Source organism: Macrosteles quadrilineatus, unplaced genomic scaffold (genome assembly GCF_028750875.1).
Source record: "Macrosteles quadrilineatus isolate MER2022 unplaced genomic scaffold, UCM_ALF_1.0 Scaffold_4__1_contigs__length_99947679, whole genome shotgun sequence".
NCBI lineage: Eukaryota > Metazoa > Arthropoda > Insecta > Hemiptera > Cicadellidae > Macrosteles > Macrosteles quadrilineatus.
Window position 1 is genome coordinate 97,739,141 of NW_026542597.1, and position 17,531 is coordinate 97,756,671.

Consider the following 17,531-nt stretch of genomic DNA (forward strand, 5'->3'; position numbering starts at 1 on the left):
CTGGTACTGATTGTAGAGTGGTGACTGTATGTGTTGTTGATGTACAGTTGTTGCTGGTACTGATTGTAGAGTGGTGACCGTATGTGTTGTTGATGTACAGGTGATGCTGGTACTGATTGTAGAGTGGCGACTGTATGTGTTGTAGATGTACAGGTGTTGCTGGTACTGATTGTAGAGTGGCGACTGTATGTGTTGTTGATGTACAGGTGGTGCTGGTAGTGATTGTAGAGTGGCGACTGTAGCCACTCAAGCCTGCGACTGTAGCCAACAGGACTGTACAGTGGTGACCGTATGTGTTGTTGATGTACAGGTGATGCTGGTACTGATTTTAGAGTGGCGACTGTATGTGTTGTTGATGTACAGGTGTTGCTGGTACTGATTGTAGAGTGGTGACCGTATGTGTTGTTGATGTACAGGTGATGCTGGTACTGATTTTAGAGTGGCGACTGTATGTGTTGTTGATGTACAGGTGTTGCTGGTACTGATTGTAGAGTGGTGACCGTATGTGTTGTTGATGTACAGGTGATGCTGGTACTGATTTTAGAGTGGCGACTGTATGTGTTGTACAGCACATTGTAAAATCCTAAAAAAATTGTAAAATTGTAAAATCCTATGTGTCACTCAGTATGGCCTACCAATACTGCTATAACAATGATCTCGCAGTAAACACGTCTAAAACAACTCAAATAGCTTTTGGCCGTAAATCTCAAGAAGTGCCACGACTCCCAGATGTAGAAGTGGAAGATGAAGCTAAGTTTTTGGGCATCACACTCGACAAGAATTTAACCTGGACCCCTCATGTGGACAATATATGTAAAAAATTAAGTTCAACCATCTATGCTCTTAAACATATAAAAAATGCAACAGATGACATGACAACAAAAGTAGCATACTTTGCACTTTTCGAGTCGCATATGAGATATGGACTTGTAGCATGGGGTGGAACCTCTGCCACTAACATGCAAAGAGTTCTCAGAAAACAAAAAAAGGCAGTCAGAATAACTGCAGGACTCCACAGACTCGACAGCTGCAGGGAAGCATTCAGGTCACTCAAAGTACTTACCCTTGTAGCACTCTACATCCAGGAAGTTGTGTTATTTGCAGTAAGAAATAACCCTACAAGGCGTGGCGAAATGCACCAACACAACCTGAGAAACACCATGCAGTACAACCTTCCACAACATCGCACGACACAGTTTGAAAAGAAACCTTCATACGCAGGAATGAAAATCTACAACAGGCTACCTCCAGATCTAAGAAGCAAGTCAGAAGATGACCTCAAACCAGCTTTGCATCAATGGCTCATTAATCGACCTTTCTATTCCTTAGAAGAATACCGTCAACAGGTCTTTGACTAAAAAACACCTCAACCAAACATTTAGAAAAAATTGTAAATTGACGCTACTACTATTCTTAATGAATGCGTAAATAAAGATTATTTGTCTATTGTCTATTGTCTATTGTTGTTGATGTACAGGTGTTGCTGGTACTGATTGTAGAGTGGTGACCGTATGTGTTGTTGATGTACAGGTGTTGCTGGTACTGATTGTAGAGTGGTGACTGTATGTGTTGTTGATGTACAGGTGTTGCTGGTACTGATTGTAGAGTGGCGACTGTATGTGTTGTTGATGTACAGGTGATGCTGGTACTGATTGTAGAGTGGTGACCGTATGTGTTGTTGATGTACAGGTGTTGCTGGTACTGATTGTAGAGTGGCGACTGTATGTGTTGTTGATGTACAGGTGTTGCTGGTACTGATTGTAGAGTGGTGACTGTATGTGTTGTTGATGTACAGGTGATGCTGGTACTGATTGTAGAGTGGTGACCGTATGTGTTGTTGATGTACAGGTGTTGCTGGTACTGATTGTAGAGTGGCGACTGTACGTGTTGTTGTTGATGTACAGGTGATGCTGGTACTGATTGTAGAGTGGCGACTGTATGTGTTGTTGATGTACAGGTGATGCTGGTACTGATTGTAGAGTGGCGACTGTATGTGTTGTTGATGTACAGGTGATGCTGGTACTGATTGTAGAGTGGTGACCGTATGTGTTGTTGATGTACAGGTGATGCTGGTACTGATTGTAGAGTGGTGACTGTATGTGTTGTTGATGTACAGGTGATGCTGGTACTGATTGTAGAGTGGTGACTGTATGTGTTGTTGATGTACAGGTGATGCTGGTACTGATTGTAGAGTGGTGACTGTATGTGTTGTTGATGTACAGGTGATGCTGGTACTGATTGTAGAGTGGTGACTGTATGTGTTGTTGATGTACAGGTGATGCTGGTACTGATTGTAGAGTGGTGACTGTATGTGTTGTTGATGTACAGGTGATGCTGGTACTGATTGTAGAGTGGTGACCGTATGTGTTGTTGATGTACAGGTGATGCTGGCACTGATCCATAAGAGTTTCTCTTCAGCGGATTGCCATCTGCAGCTATCCTTGATGACTACAGCGTCCAATGTTGGATGGTAAACATAGACATTTATTCGTAGGCAAACATTACTATTATTAGTATCAAAATGTTGTAGTTTTTAATTAATATCAAATCTTAGCTATAGCGTATAATCCTTGAAGATTCATTTCCAGTTGTCATTAGGTCGACCAAACGCAATTTAAACAACCAAAAACCCTTCAAGTAGCAATAAAGAAGATTTTCATTTTTGTTATAGGTCTAAAAGTCGTTTTAACATATCAAAAGCTTTTTTTAATATTTTTGTATCCCCTCATAAGGCTGACAGTTATTTGTTTCCAACCTTAGATCTTTTTCAATAGTTAAAAAAATCTGCAAGTATTACAATACTACTGCGATTTATAAAGTACTTGTGAGATAATCAGTGTTTCATTTGTTTTGGTTTTAATCCTCTGCCTATTTCTTTTCAGTACCCTGTTTGAAAATGTTTTACTGCCGACATTAGAGATGTTCGTGGCCTTTGTCAGTCATCCACAGTCAAAACACGAACTGCCCGGTCTTGAACACTTGAGTAAAATTGCAGCTGCGAGGGATACAAGTGTCCAAGATCTGTTCTTTAGGTTCCAAGATGAAATTTTTAAGGTATGTCAATAAAACAGCCAATAATTATTGGATAGAGGCTTTCTTTTTACCATACCGACACAATATAGGCTATTGATTTGCACTTGTTGATTAAAGTATTATTGTCTCACATAAAAAAAATATAGTTGTGAATAGCTGTTGTGGTTGAAATGTGACCTCACAATCATACTTCCCAATTATTTTTAACTCACCCCCCTTCCACAACACCCTTTTAATCACTATGCAACATTTATGGGATTGTACCACAATTAATGTTTTGTGTTTGTGTTTTTACAGTATTTCACAATTATGTTAATCATAAACTCTCTGGAAAACAATGATCATTGCACTTCAATGTTGGTTAAACTGGCCAGGGGGTTTAGCTTCACCAACTCAAAGCAGCTGTGGGACCTATCAGGTAAAAGAATTCGTACTTTGGTATTAACAAAATTGGTAGAAAAAAACAATTCAATAACAATTTAATGATTAGTATTTTAGCTATTAACTAGAGCTCGCCCCGTGGTTGAAAACTCGACCAAAAGTATGTAATGTGCAAAATTCATTTTCACTCCACGCTGTAAATAAAACATGTGATTGGAATTTCTTCCATTTGTTTTACTTTCTGTTTATATTTTGTTGTAATTTCTTCGCCAACATATCAACCCATAAGGTTCATGTTCATCTTTTTGAAATTTTAAATTAGTTTTTTGTGCTTATTTTTGAGCCTATTTTAATTTATAAAAGGATTCTGCACATCTAAAGACAAATATCTCCCTAACAGTACGCATAGATTTTCCCTGCGATGCACAGGACCTGAGAAAAACGGTTTTCAATAAACATGCTTGTCTAAGAATATAGAATTAGCCCCATGTTAAATCTCCATTGGAACAATTGAATTTCAATTTTTGACCCAACTAAGATAATTATTCTCAAAATACAAATAAAACCTGCACTATAGGACCGATAACCTTTCTTTTGATACAACCCGTGTCTTTTCTGTGGGGTAAAGCTGCTTCGACCTTATAGTTCTTTGTAGCACCCCTCGATTCCGTCCATGAGCCTTTGTTTCTTGGAGTATCCTTTAGCGCCGTGGTGTACTTTTCTAAGGAATTTCAAACGTCTCCAGACTTGAGGTCAACCGCAGTTTGACTTTTCATTTGTCTGTGTGGCTAACCCCTGTGGTTCTAAGGTGCTTTCTTCTTGGTCTACGGCTATTTGATAGCTGTACAAATACACTGATGTTTCCCTTTTTTATGCCCAACATTCCGTTATTTGGGGGAAAAAAATCCAAGATGGCGCCAGGTGAAGGTGATGACTCTTGTGGTCTGTGTAAAAAGAAGGTTAAATCTAATCAATCTGCTGTTCAATGTGAAGGGAAATGTTGTCTATGGTTTCATATTAACTGTCTCAAAATTGATAAAGTTAAATTTGACCAAATTGTATCGCTTGGTAAAATAGTGCTGTGGATCTGTACTGCTTGCCGGGATGCAATGGATGAAGGATGCAAGGATCAACTTCAACTGTCGCAGAAAGCAAGTTGTGATGTTCCAGCTTCAATACTCTCAGTTGAAAGTTTAAATGAAATTATGATCCGACTTCTTGATAGTCACGATAAACTCAATAAATTGGTGACAGAACATATTGGTCGGTCGTGTAGTGCCCGTGACGATCGCCAGGAACCATTACATGAAAGAAGTAGTCCTATCTCCAAAACCTTTTCTTCGGTCTTAAAATCTGTGCCCTCTCACGTAAGACAATCTCCCAATAATCCTAAGAAGAAAAACGACCACTCAGGTGAGTCAAGCAACAGACAGTCTAGTAGTCCTAACCTAGATTCTAACATTGGACTAGGCCTAAGTCTAGATACCGGGAGTGGAGAACACAGGCAGAGTGGCAGTGAATGTGACGAAGAAAGTTTTACTCGTGTTGTTTATCATCGTAGTCCTAGACAATCTCGCCCTAAAATCGTGAAAGGTCCAAAGAACAGTTCCGGCAATAAATTGGTTGTCGGGAATGGTAATGGCAATGGTATCTTTCAAGCTGTTAGTAAAAAATCGTGGATCTATGTTACACAATTTCAAGTAGCGACCAGTGAAAGTGATGTGAAAGGCGATGTCGAATCCTCTTTCCCAAACAGGATGATTGACTGTGTAAAGCTCCCGACACGACACGACTCTTATAACTCGTTATATCATATTTACAAAAGTTTGAACAAATGAAACAGTTGAGTCCTGAATAGGAAAAAATATGTCAGACAGCTTGTACTATGAAGAGTATGATGAACTATAGATCTTGCCACAAAGACTACAGCAAACTACTTTTCTGTTACAAAATCAACTTCAATGGTAAATACTTTTATAAATAATAGTCTTATGCTTGTTTGAAATGGTTAGATATGTCTGACAATCGATGTTATTTCATTGTCAGGTGTGAAGTACTTACTCAAGTACTTGCTGCCTCTTATATCTCAGGACCCCCGAGCCAAGAACATGTTGACACCCATCACTGCCACCACTGGAACTGATGTCACCAGTGTACTGAAGGACTCATTTGCGGTAAGACAGATTTTGCGGTCAACCCTAGATGATTTGCCTTGCTATTTCTCCACAATCTGTTTCAATCTCGGGTCATTACATTAGTTACATTTGTAGGTTACTTATATGCGTACATGGGACTTCATCATGATTGGACAATCAAGTATTTTGATTAAAGACAAGGAAATTATTGTAGACTAAAATTTTTTGTAGGCTCAAATTATTTTTGGTTATGGATTTTCTCAAAGTTTATTGTTGGTGGGGCAGATTTATGTTGTTTAAAAGGGTAGTGAGATCCATACTCTTCTTCATTCATTGAATAGTGAAAATATGAGCTGTTCAATATTTCAGAGTTTGGAATCTGACCTGTCTCCGCCTAGAAAGGAACCTAGATCAAACAAGATGGGTCCACAAACGAGGTTAACAAGCACAATAGGTGAAAACAACTCAATTCGTAGGGTAACCAATTGGAAAAGAGAAATAGCAAGAAAAGTAGAAAAAACTAAACCAGAACAAAACATTGTCGTCCTAATGCTCTAAAAGCTGTTTTCAGCTTGAACATCTACTGTATTTGAAAGTATTATCATGATTCCTGAGGAATTGTATCCTAATCTTGTCATTTCCCACTGAAGGTAGAACAGCTCATACAACGGTAGTGTGCCAGATTTTTATTTTTGACATATCAAGCTCTCTGTGCTGTAGACTTTTATTTTGAGTTATGAAAATGTCTTTTGTGAACAGTTTTTTTTGTGTTTCAGTATGTTTACTCACACGTTTTACTTTTTGAGGACAATAAAACCCAGAATTTTGTTCATCAGCTGATAGAGGGATTCGCCGGAGTGTCAATTCAGTCTTTGATTTGTTATTCTTACAAGGTAAGCCTACAAAAGAGGGAAAAATTACAATATTACCAGTTTATCGGAGGCACATATTTAGAATTGTATTTCTTCAACCTAAGAGAAGTTATTCTTCAACAAAATAAGGTGTAATGTGTAAACTACTATCTGTAAACTCACCTGGACCTAATTTAATGTTTCCTACAAGGAAATGAGATAAATTACAGTGGTCCTGGACCAAGGTTCTACCTCAAAGACACAACAGCTACTTTCCTAGGAAATCTCATCATTATAGCAGTGGACATAGACCTACATCTTGCCATGAAGACTGTTAATAGCCACAGGGAAATTCACTAAAACATTTCAATCAATCAATCTCTATTTGCCATAAGGATACATTTACATATCATTGACAAAGTCTATTTGCAGTTTTCAAACCAAGTCTTAACATAAACAACAAAATACTCTTACAGGCCAAATATTACAACATTTAACTCCATTCACATTCTTAACCTAAATGAAAACCAAACTAAAGAACAATTTCTCCCAGTTAAAACAATCATCCAGACTATAAAAAGGGTTTTGAAGTAGATAATTATAAAACATAGCCTTAAATTTGTTAATTGAATGAATATTTATATTATTCTTTACTGAATTATACACTTTAATTGATAAAATTATTTGGCAATTACTAGTTTTACTAAGAAGATGGGATTCTAACAGCGCAGTATTTTTAAAACGAGTGTTGTGACTGTGATTATTAAATTGAAGATATTCAGGGTTTTTAAATATATAAACAATCAGATCATAAATGAACAAATTTACTGCAGTTTGAATTTGCAGATCTTATTGATCAGATTTAATTGATACAACTAGACATCCCTTGTTAATTTATTTATTTATATATTTATTTATTGTTGTTAGTTTATTTATCTTAATAACATGCTAAAATAAGTAAACTGAATATATAAATTATTTTTCAAAGATAATATTTTCAGCTATGTTTGTGCGTTAGGTTATCATATGTGAACTGTTGCTGTATTACCACATGGAGAAGACCAAAGTTACAGAGGCTTTGCGTTCCTTGAAAGATTGTGACTTTGGTGCTTCGTCTTCAGCCTCGGAAAACTTGATATTCTCTAGCAACAGCAAGAATGACTCCCCCAACACTGATATTGTAAGTTGTTTGTATTCTTTTGGTTTCTAGCGTATAACTGACTTACTGTATTGTACTCTAGTTGTAGTATTTCAATTCATCATTTGATCAAGCTTTATCCAACCGAACAAAATAAATACACAGTTCCTCTGCTCACTGCCAGAGCAAATTTTATTTATTTATTTTAATTTTTTTAAGAGGTTGGCGGCCTCTATTAACTAGGGATGGACGAGATTGGATTTTTAGTTCGAGACGAGACGAGACAAGATTTTTTATTTCTCATAAAATTTCGAGACAAGATCGAGACGGGATTTCCCTTCTCATACACAACGGGAAATGCACGTTCGAAATTTTTACCTGATTTTGTAACATTGTTAGATGACTGTTTAAATACAAAAATAATGATAATATGCAAGAATATTTACAATCTTTTATTAAAAAACATCAGCATAACATTTTTTTATTAATCACGCCTAACTTATTAAAAATGCCTACGATTAGGAAACATAATGATATCAGTTAGGATAGAGTTCAACTTATCCTAAAATAAAAAAAATCATAAAATAAAATATTAATTTTGTTAAAATAGTTACTTGTTTAGACTTTTTTTATAGTAATAAAACATTCCTCACACTGCTAACACTTAACAAAACTTCTCAAATATTATTAAAATAATATTTACATTTGAAGAATTAATTCAATAAGAACGCCTTCGCAAAGGAAACGCAACTACAACACGCTCCTGTATTGCGGGTATTGCATTGACTTTCTGCAGGCGTTTTTAATTTTTTTTTTTTTATTCTCGTCTCGATAAAAATCTCGGCCAAAAAGAAATCTCGTCTCGTGTAACAAGATTTAAAATTTCCCGAAATTTTGAGACTTGACCATCCCTACTTTTAACCTTGCATTTGCCCGTCCACATAGACTAATCGCCCGTGCGTGGATCATATTCAGCAAAGCTAGGAGTGAGACTGTCCAGTACAAAGGTGATTCTGTACTGATAAAATGTTTTCGGTAGTGGCCAGGATCCGAACCCACGACATTGCTGCCTTAGGTCCGAAGTCCGCGACGCTACCGACTGAGCCACCGAGTCACTACAGTCCTGCAGTGAGAAGACCAAGCGTCATGCTCTGCTCACTCTGCCAGAGCTCATCAAGCTGTATGTAACTAATGTTATTGTTGTACAGACACAGTTCCTCCAGCCCAGGTTCCTGGCAGTGTTGGCCTACTTGGACAGTATCCTGGTGACTCAGTCCTGCAGTGAGCAGACCAAGCGTCATGCTCTGCTCACTCTGCCAGAGCTCATCAAGCTGTATGTAACTACTAATGTTATTGTTGTGCAGACACAGTTCCTCCAGCCCAGGTTCCTGGCAGTGTTGGCCTACTTGGACAGTATCCTGGTGACTCAGTCCTGCAGTGAGCAGACCAAGCGTCATGCTCTGCTCACTCTGCCAGAGCTCATCAAGCTGTATGTAACTACTAATGTTATTGTTTTACAGACACAGTTCCTCCAGCCCAGGTTCCTTGCAGTGTTGGCCTACTTGGACAGTATCCTGGTGACTCAGTCCTGCAGTGAGAAGACCAAGCGTCATGCTCTGCTCACTCTGCCAGAGCTCATCAAGCTGTATGTAACTACTAATGTTATTGTTGTACAGACACAGTTCCTCCAGCCCAGGTTCCTTGCAGTGTTGGCCTACTTGGACAGTATCCTGGTGACTCAGTCCTGCAGTGAGCAGACCAAGCGTCATGCTCTGCTCACTCTGCCAGAGCTCATCAAGCTGTATGTAACTACTAATGTTATTGTTGTGCAGACACAGTTCCTTCAGCCCAGGTTCCTGGCAGTGCTGGCCTACTTGGACAGTATCCTAGTGACTCAGTCCTGCAGTGAGCAGACCAAGCGTCATGCTCTGCTCACTCTGCCAGAGCTCATCAAGCTGTATGTAACTACTAATGTTATTGTTGTACAGACACAGTTCCTCCAGCCCAGGTTCCTTGCAGTGCTGGCCTACTTGGACAGTATCCTGGTGACTCAGTCCTGCAGTGAGCAGACCAAGCGTCATGCTCTGCTCACTCTGCCAGAGCTCATCAAGCTGATGGGTGTCCAACATATAACCCCTGTCAGATTCAAAGTGCTTGCTACTCTGCGATATGCCCTCAACCTCTACCACAGCTACTATCCACAAACTATCTGCTTCGCCTGGCGTGCCTTTGTACAAAAGTAAGTGTTTTTGTTTTTCTTTAGTGTCCTCGCCAGTGGTTTGTTTTGAATTAAGGAATTACAATTTTGCGTGGATACTCGGGGATTGAACCTGGCCCTCTGTACCAGTCTCTTACGCTAACTAGAATGACTTTCCCTCGAGGAATATCCTGAATAAGTGTGATTGGTAGACATAGGGTTCCTATGAGTCTTGGAAATAATGAAATTTATATGACATGTTCCCTCTTTAAACGCTAGTTTTGTCTTGAAATCTTAGGGTGTAACTTGTCTTGATATTTTTAATAGTTTTCAAAACTAGTTTTATTGCAAAATGCTACACTAGTCAAGTACTGGATCAAATCTATGAATGGTTAGAATCAACTAATTTGAGTATAAACAGGTAGAATATACTATTTTATATGTTTTTGCATACATCTAGACCGATCTGTTCTTAGTTAGAGTGCTAGTCTTGGTCAGTTAAAAGCCATCCAGATTGTCTCACTCCATTCCACACTCACCCGAATTACATCTTCAGCTTACTGACTCAAGTGTGTTCTTCTCATTAAGAACTGATAGACAGAGTGAATTCAATATATCAATTAAGTAACTTTCCTTTAGTGTTTTCCTTAACTTGATATCAAAGTGTTTTCGGCCAAGAGAAACAAAGTACTTTTTTTATTTTGACGCTGTAAAGAAAAATATTTGCTAAATTGTACGGCTGTAAAATATTGTGTTATTCAGTGTGTCGTCGTTGGGTCCGTTGCTGAGTTCTATCTTTGTGTCGCTGTTGCCACTCCTGGACCAACACCCCGTGGAGATCTGCAGCGTATTCCGCATACTCGTGGTGGACAACCTGGAGGCAGTTAGAGACCATCTCGCCGAGCTTTACTTCCTACCAGACACCCCGGCGACTCATCAGTATTACACTTTGGTGCAAGCGGAGCTCGAGAAGCTCAGGTAAATATTATTACAGTTTTAGCCATAAAATAGGAAAACCACTTCAACTTCACTAACACGATTTGGAAAGCATAAACTCTTTAAGAGCATTTACGACAATAATCGCCAATGAAATTTGTTAGTTTTTAAAACCAATTGCACTTTTGTTGTCAAAAGTGGTTTGAAAATCAGAATTTTACGTAGGATAGCCTCCGCGTTCATATATTAATTTGGCTACTCAAAATTCAAACCTCGAATGAAGCTGCTAAAAGTTGGTATGATTCATTAAGATATTTAAATCATGGAGAATGTTGAGTTAAGATGGTAATTTCACAAAAAGTGTCTCATTAAGATTTCCTCTTCAGGAAAAGACTAAATTAATAATGAGTGGTATTGATGTTTAATTTTTTTTTATTTAGCTGCGAGTTATTATTTAGTCAATTGTTTTAGACTAACATTTTACAAGGAAGTTACTACTCATCCAGTGGCTAAGTTATTGTCTTGGTTCCACAGAAAGTTGCCAGTGAAGGACCAGTTGGCTGTAACGTTGAGACTGGCAACTCACAAGAACTCTGATGTTCAGCTCCGAGGACTTCACAAGCTGCGGGAAGACCTCGCATTTCACCGAGAGAACCTCGTACCTCTCATATCAGCTTGTGATAACATTGATCCTTTTATTCTCCAGGTTGGTAAATAACAACACATCTTCAGAATGTTTAACATGTTTTTTATTCTAATTTGTATTTTGTGAATTTTTTGTACAAAATTGAGAAGAGGATGAACAAAATAGATTGTATTATGCATTAAGCATTGGGCAACTTTAGCTGCTTTTACACTTTGTTCAAAACTGTTGAAGCTGAGATAACCTATATTGTTGCTCATGCAAAGGCAACCAAAGTTATATAACAGTTGTTGATTGTTAAGTATCTATGAGAAATTTTGACAACCAGTGGACCGTTTAAATACGTGCACAGTTGAAACTTTGTGTCGAGGACTCTGATGAGATGAGGTGTTCTTGTAAAGTGTAGGCCCTCAGTCAGTCTCAAAGTCTTTAAGACATGTAGTAGTGTTCACAGTATTAACACTGAATATGAAGTTTAACAAATGCTACAAGGAAGTTATACAGCTCTCATGTTCAAGGCATAGCTCTCTAGCTCACTCATAGTTAGTGGGGGGAGGGCTGAGTTCGGATCAAAGTTCAGATTTCATTAGTGAACTTTTGGGTTGCTTAATAAAATAAAATCTTATTACACTGTTAATCACCAAATGCAACAATGAATTTGTTTGGTTAAAGTAAAAATTAAATAATACTTAGAACTAAAAAAAAACTATTTAACAAATTTTATTTACATATCCAACCGTTGGATCTCATGTTGGACTGCTGATATTGTTAAGATAAGGTTTATCGTTATAATACTGATATGTATAAAATATGGGGAAAACCTACTTAGTATGGAACATTGTCTGACATGTAATGTTGATGACAGCTACTAGAGGCGCTGTTGTCAGGATGTCAGGACACAGACCCTGATGTGAGACTTGCCAGTGCTCAATGTCTAGGAGAGTTGGGCGCACTCGACCCTGGACGTCTTCCAAACAAGTTCAAAGTTGAAGGTTTGTTAAAAAGATTCTTACTTTCGCTTTAGGTTGAAGTTCAAAGATTTCACTTCAAATCTCAGATATTACCTTTAAAATCACCTATTACGAATATAGGTAAAGTTAATTTTATTTCAAGATTAAGGTGCTCCCTAAGCTTACCTGATCCACTGAACCTTTTTTGAACTACTAGATGAATTTTCGCCTCCATTATTGAACATTTTGATTTTTACTCGTGTCATTTTGTTACCTCCTACTTTCAAAATATAAAACTACACTCACTATAATATAATTTAAAATCGTAACAAAAATTTTTTAAGTAGCAAGCTTACCTTAGACAGTTTTGCGTACAGTGACTAATGTAATTACACAATCAAATGTCTAATAGTTATAAAATTGATATTTCGTCCTTGTGTAGACCTTTGGAGACTGTTACACAAAAATTAGTGAAATACTGTATGATGGATCAGTCTACGTCTACATATTAATTTGGACCAATCTACATTTCAGCCGAGGAGAAAGAAATGTTCGTAATCAGCAGTGAAGCGTTTGTTTTACGAGCACTCAACGAATTCGTCCGAGCTTTCCAAGCTGCCAGTCATACCACCACGGTGGATGTTTTTGCATTTGGAATTCAGGTTAGTTTACATGCACAATATGCTTTCTAACGTTTCATAAGTTTTTTTTTGCACTTTCATAATCTCACCATCAATACAACATTCATCCTTTACTCATATCTGCCTCAAGGTAATCGCAGTGGTGTGTTGGTGTTGTATGCATCTAATCTATTACCAACTGTTGTAGGAGCTGCTGAAGATGTACAAAGTGCCGGAGAGTCAAGTGTGGGAAAAGTTGTCGGACGCCACTAAGGAGATCATCTCTCCGTTCAGGGAGTCTCGCTACAAGCCCTCAGACCATACAGACCAAAAGACTCACATTCCCCACCCTATATATGGGTAAGAGTTCCAAGTCTATCCTCCCTTAAGTCAATGACAAAGCTATTGCCAGCTTTCTTGGAGGTAATCTGTAAATTGCACTCTGCAAGTAATGTTTGGTTCCATCCTCTAGCTACATTTCTGCACACTAAACCTTTTCCGTTATATGACTAGCAGAATGTTTTTGCAGGTTGGAATGTTATAATCATCATGTTTAGGATTAGGTTAGGTAGGTTAGAACTGAGATGTTAAAACTTAAATTGTGTATGCTATATGTGTATGCTACATATAGTGTTAGTCGTGTAACTTAAATGTCTGTCATATCTAAAAGATTTTTTGTGTGTTCTAGCTTAGTTAGCTTTTGGTTAGCTTTGAGGTTTTTGGTCCGAAAGGAACCGGTTTCATCATTGACCTTGATCATAGGCTTGGACAGCTTTTCCTTAAAAGTTTTTGTTATTTTTTAATACAATAACAGTGGAACATAAATATACAGTACTAACAAGAACAAAAGTTTGACTTTTAAATACTTTTACAAGAAATTTTTATTCACAGACACTAAGATTTTTGGCCATGAACACAAGATATAGGTTTAACATAAACAATAAGCTGTTTATATTATATATGACACAAAAACAAACAGAAAGTAAATAAAAGAAACGTCTTATAACACTAAAAACATATATTTACGCCTATAATATAAATATATGTTTTAAGTGTTATAAGAAGTCTCTTTTATTTACTTTCCGTAAATTTAATAACACGTCAAATGCTGATCAAGAAGTTATTTACAAAAACAAACTCAACAAAGTTTAATCTAGCCTGCTGGTGGCATTAATATCTAACCTCTTCACCTTTCTTTATTTTACCCTTGTTCATACATATCCACTTTAAACTTGCTTAAGAAAAAAAAGTATATACTTTGACACACTGTACCTAGTGACATCAAAGTTAGCACTATATTTTCATAATGATTTTTAGAACTTACACTTTGGTATTTTTCAGCATTTGCATTAACGCTACAGATACAGTTTTATTCAGGTCAGTTTCAGTAAGGATGGTAAATTCCTGGATATAGGACTTTAAAAGTTCACTAAGGGTTTCACATTACCTACTAGTTTTTACCTTAAAAGTAACTTTCATTCGATTACCTACTAAAGATAGTTTACTTAGCTGTATGCATAATCAGTAAGCAAAGTTTAACTGTGCCCAAATTATATGTTTTGTTTTTTCAGCACCGATTTGTGTTCATCACTGAAAGTATGGGCGTGGAACTGGGTCTCGCGTCTGATTCCCTCTGTCACCGACGAGTTTGTGAGGAATGTGTTCTCGGTCTGCTTGCTGGGTCTCAAGAAGGATCTGCAGTCATTGTTGTTCTTCCTTCCGTACATAGTTTGTGAGTTTATTTAATGGGTAGAAGAATTGTTTTATAACTAAAAGATAAAAACACTGTGTGCTATCGTGATCTTTTACTAGCACAGCAATGTTTAATTTAAGGTGACTTGTTTGCATAGAATATGAAACTTCTCTGGGCTTTAACTCACCACATCAGAACTGTTCAGAGGATTCTACCTTTAATGCACAATCCCTGCTTTGATTTCCCTTAGCTGAGCCATAACATAACATGCTTCCTTATTGGCCAAACAACAGCCCTAGTAGACTGATGTCAAAATTTTTAGGACCAGAGTTCTTTCCTAGAGTGTTCTGTTCTATAATTTGTTGACTTGTGAGTATTTAGTGTTATTCACCCAGCTGGTGTGTTGCAGTGCATGCTATACTGGGAGCCACAAAGTCTGAAAGTCGTCGTATCGGAGAGGAGATCTCCGCTGTGTTGTTCCACCGCGGGGAGGAAGACCAGCCAACACCTGAAACTTGTCGCAGCATCCCCTCCACCGGATCCCTGCAGAGCACTAAGGTCAGTGACTAAAAATAATGAAAAAAGCAAATTTTCTCAAAAATGGCCTGAACCATTTCCATTAAAATTTAGCATGTAATGCCGTTTAAATTCTTGTAACAATCGTACAACCCCTATTGCTGTAAAGATTATGGCCCAAAGGTTGTTGTGACTTATGTTATTTTCCCATGTAAAACACATAAAGTTAAAAAAAAACAATTAAAGAAACCAATTTTGATTAAAATAAGTATGTTATGGTCCTTCTAATTATTCTAAACAAAATAAAGCAACCCCATTGCTTTAAATATTACAGTTCAAAAGTTATTGCAACTTTTATGATTTTCCCTATAAAATATCATGGTTACTCCCACTCAAGATAAACATTTTTGACAAGCTAATGACAGAAGTTTGTCACATTGCTGATACCGTTCATTACAAGTCTGATGATGGAATACGACTGGGTCAGTTTCAAACTATCAAAAAAAGAACTTTTCCCCTGATTGAACAAAGCAGGATCCCACACATCTTCATGATTTTATGAAATGCCTCTTGTCTTGCGTAGTGGACACAAGATGGCAGTCACACTCACGCTCTGTGTGCCAAGACAGTCTACCAACTGTTGGACTTCCTCTACCACTGGCTGAGACAGAGGAAACAGCAGATAAACCCCAGTGAGGAGTCAACTCTAGCAGACCAGTACCACAAACTCAGGGGTGAGTTATACAGCAACAATACCAACAATACCAACAATGCACACAAACAACAATATATCTTATGTTTACAGTAGATTAAACAGTATTATTGGTGTTATCTTTAGCATATTTCACTAGTCAGTAATATTGATCCTATTAAGTGTGACGTTTTTTCATGATAGCTAGTGCTAACTTTTTAAAGAGGGAAGATAAAAATCAATTGAAATTAATTTTATCTTTCAGAATTTTTGTCTACTTTTTCCAAAAAGGACATTGCAGATGGATCGTTCAGATGCAAGGAGTACACTCGAGCACTGCTGTTCCTTGAGGACTATATGAATGAGAACCCTGACTTGGTACAAAGTTATCTGCCTTATTTAGGGGTGAGTGTGATCACAAAATATCAATATTGAGCCAACAGTTTCAGTGCTTTAAATCATAAACTGGAAATGTTAACCCTTTTGAGTGCTGCTAGTGAGACGCACCATTGTCGTAGCTTGAGTGCCGGGCGTCTCGTAGCGAGACGGTCAAGATTGTGTGAGAAATGCCGGCATCCCGGAGCGAGACGTTTAGAAAATCACTTCATACATTATCACAATTCAAAAAAGCTGGCTGCAAACCACACCAAATGCGACAGAAGGAGGTTGGCTACAACCATTTTGCTCTTTTACTGTACAATTGAGCTGTGAAATGTGGTCAACCATTTAAAAACCGTTACGCAATAGTAGACGGCTTTACACAGCAGCTGGTTTGTCTTTTGTTATTTCGACTGTTTACGTTCTAGTAAATGTTTGTTTACGAGTTGTTTTGATTATTGAATTGCAAATTATGGTCAGGAATTGTTGAAAAATACATTTTAAACCTTTAAAAAGTTATAATACCACAACTTATTTGCGTGTTTTGGTGATAGTTTGTGACTAATCACATAAAGTGTACCGGTAACTGGACTTGGTAAGTCAGGCCTATTGGTGCAAGATTTTATTTTTACCGTTTGTATATTTTGTGCATGCTTCTAATATTAATAAGACTAAAGCAGCATGGTTTGTGTTAGTCTCAGATGGCACAGTTATTGCAAGTCACTTTAATTCTAAATTTATTGAGGTAGGGAAGGATTTAGGGGTAAATTTTTCCAAGAGTAAGGCAATGGAACTGGTAAAAAAATCAATCACATATAGGCCTGCTATTCCAATTTTTAATTTTAGTTTAGTTACACCTCAGCAAGCTATCAAAATAGTCAAGTCACTCAGCGATAAAAAAACGGCTGGTTGGGATGGGATTTCAACTACTATGATAAAAAAAGTAATTAAGTTTGTTGCTGAGCCATTGTCCATAATCATCAATCAGACTTTAACCAATAGCACTTTCCCTAATCATTTGAAGTATGCAGAGGTGAAGCCATTATTTAATAAAGGTTCTAAGAGTAATTCAGATAACTACCAACCTGTTTCTGTCCTGCCTTCTTTTTCAAAGATATTTGAAAAAATTGCATTCAATCAAATGTCCTATTTTCTGGAATCTAATAACTTATTAGCTGATGAACAGTTTGGTTTTAGGAAAAATCAAAGTACCACTTCCACTGTGGCTCATTTTGTAAATTCAATAACACAGAGCTTGGATGGGTCACAGAGCACTATTGGTGTGTTATGTGATCTATCCAATGCCTTTGATAGTGTACACCATCAAATTCTTCTTGATAAATTATACTCCTATAGATTCTCAGAATCA

At 37.4% G+C, this 17,531-nt stretch overlaps 1 protein-coding gene across 1 annotated transcript in view; it reads left to right on the top strand.

Annotated features, from left to right (window-relative positions):
- LOC128993185 (serine/threonine-protein kinase ATR-like) overlaps positions 1 to 17,531 on the top strand; it is a 59,651-nt gene that overhangs the window by 18,212 nt on the left and 23,908 nt on the right. Inside the window, exons 13-28 of the mRNA XM_054416946.1 lie at positions 2,382 to 2,470; positions 2,883 to 3,054; positions 3,331 to 3,451; positions 5,461 to 5,588; positions 6,326 to 6,442; positions 7,419 to 7,580; positions 8,747 to 9,777; positions 10,498 to 10,713; positions 11,206 to 11,377; positions 12,180 to 12,306; positions 12,799 to 12,926; positions 13,093 to 13,244; positions 14,456 to 14,616; positions 14,987 to 15,135; positions 15,677 to 15,827; positions 16,050 to 16,189. Of these exons, the coding sequence (XP_054272921.1) occupies positions 2,382 to 2,470; positions 2,883 to 3,054; positions 3,331 to 3,451; positions 5,461 to 5,588; positions 6,326 to 6,442; positions 7,419 to 7,580; positions 8,747 to 9,777; positions 10,498 to 10,713; positions 11,206 to 11,377; positions 12,180 to 12,306; positions 12,799 to 12,926; positions 13,093 to 13,244; positions 14,456 to 14,616; positions 14,987 to 15,135; positions 15,677 to 15,827; positions 16,050 to 16,189 (3,216 nt within the window). The remainder of the gene's footprint in view (positions 1 to 2,381; positions 2,471 to 2,882; positions 3,055 to 3,330; positions 3,452 to 5,460; positions 5,589 to 6,325; positions 6,443 to 7,418; positions 7,581 to 8,746; positions 9,778 to 10,497; positions 10,714 to 11,205; positions 11,378 to 12,179; positions 12,307 to 12,798; positions 12,927 to 13,092; positions 13,245 to 14,455; positions 14,617 to 14,986; positions 15,136 to 15,676; positions 15,828 to 16,049; positions 16,190 to 17,531) is intronic.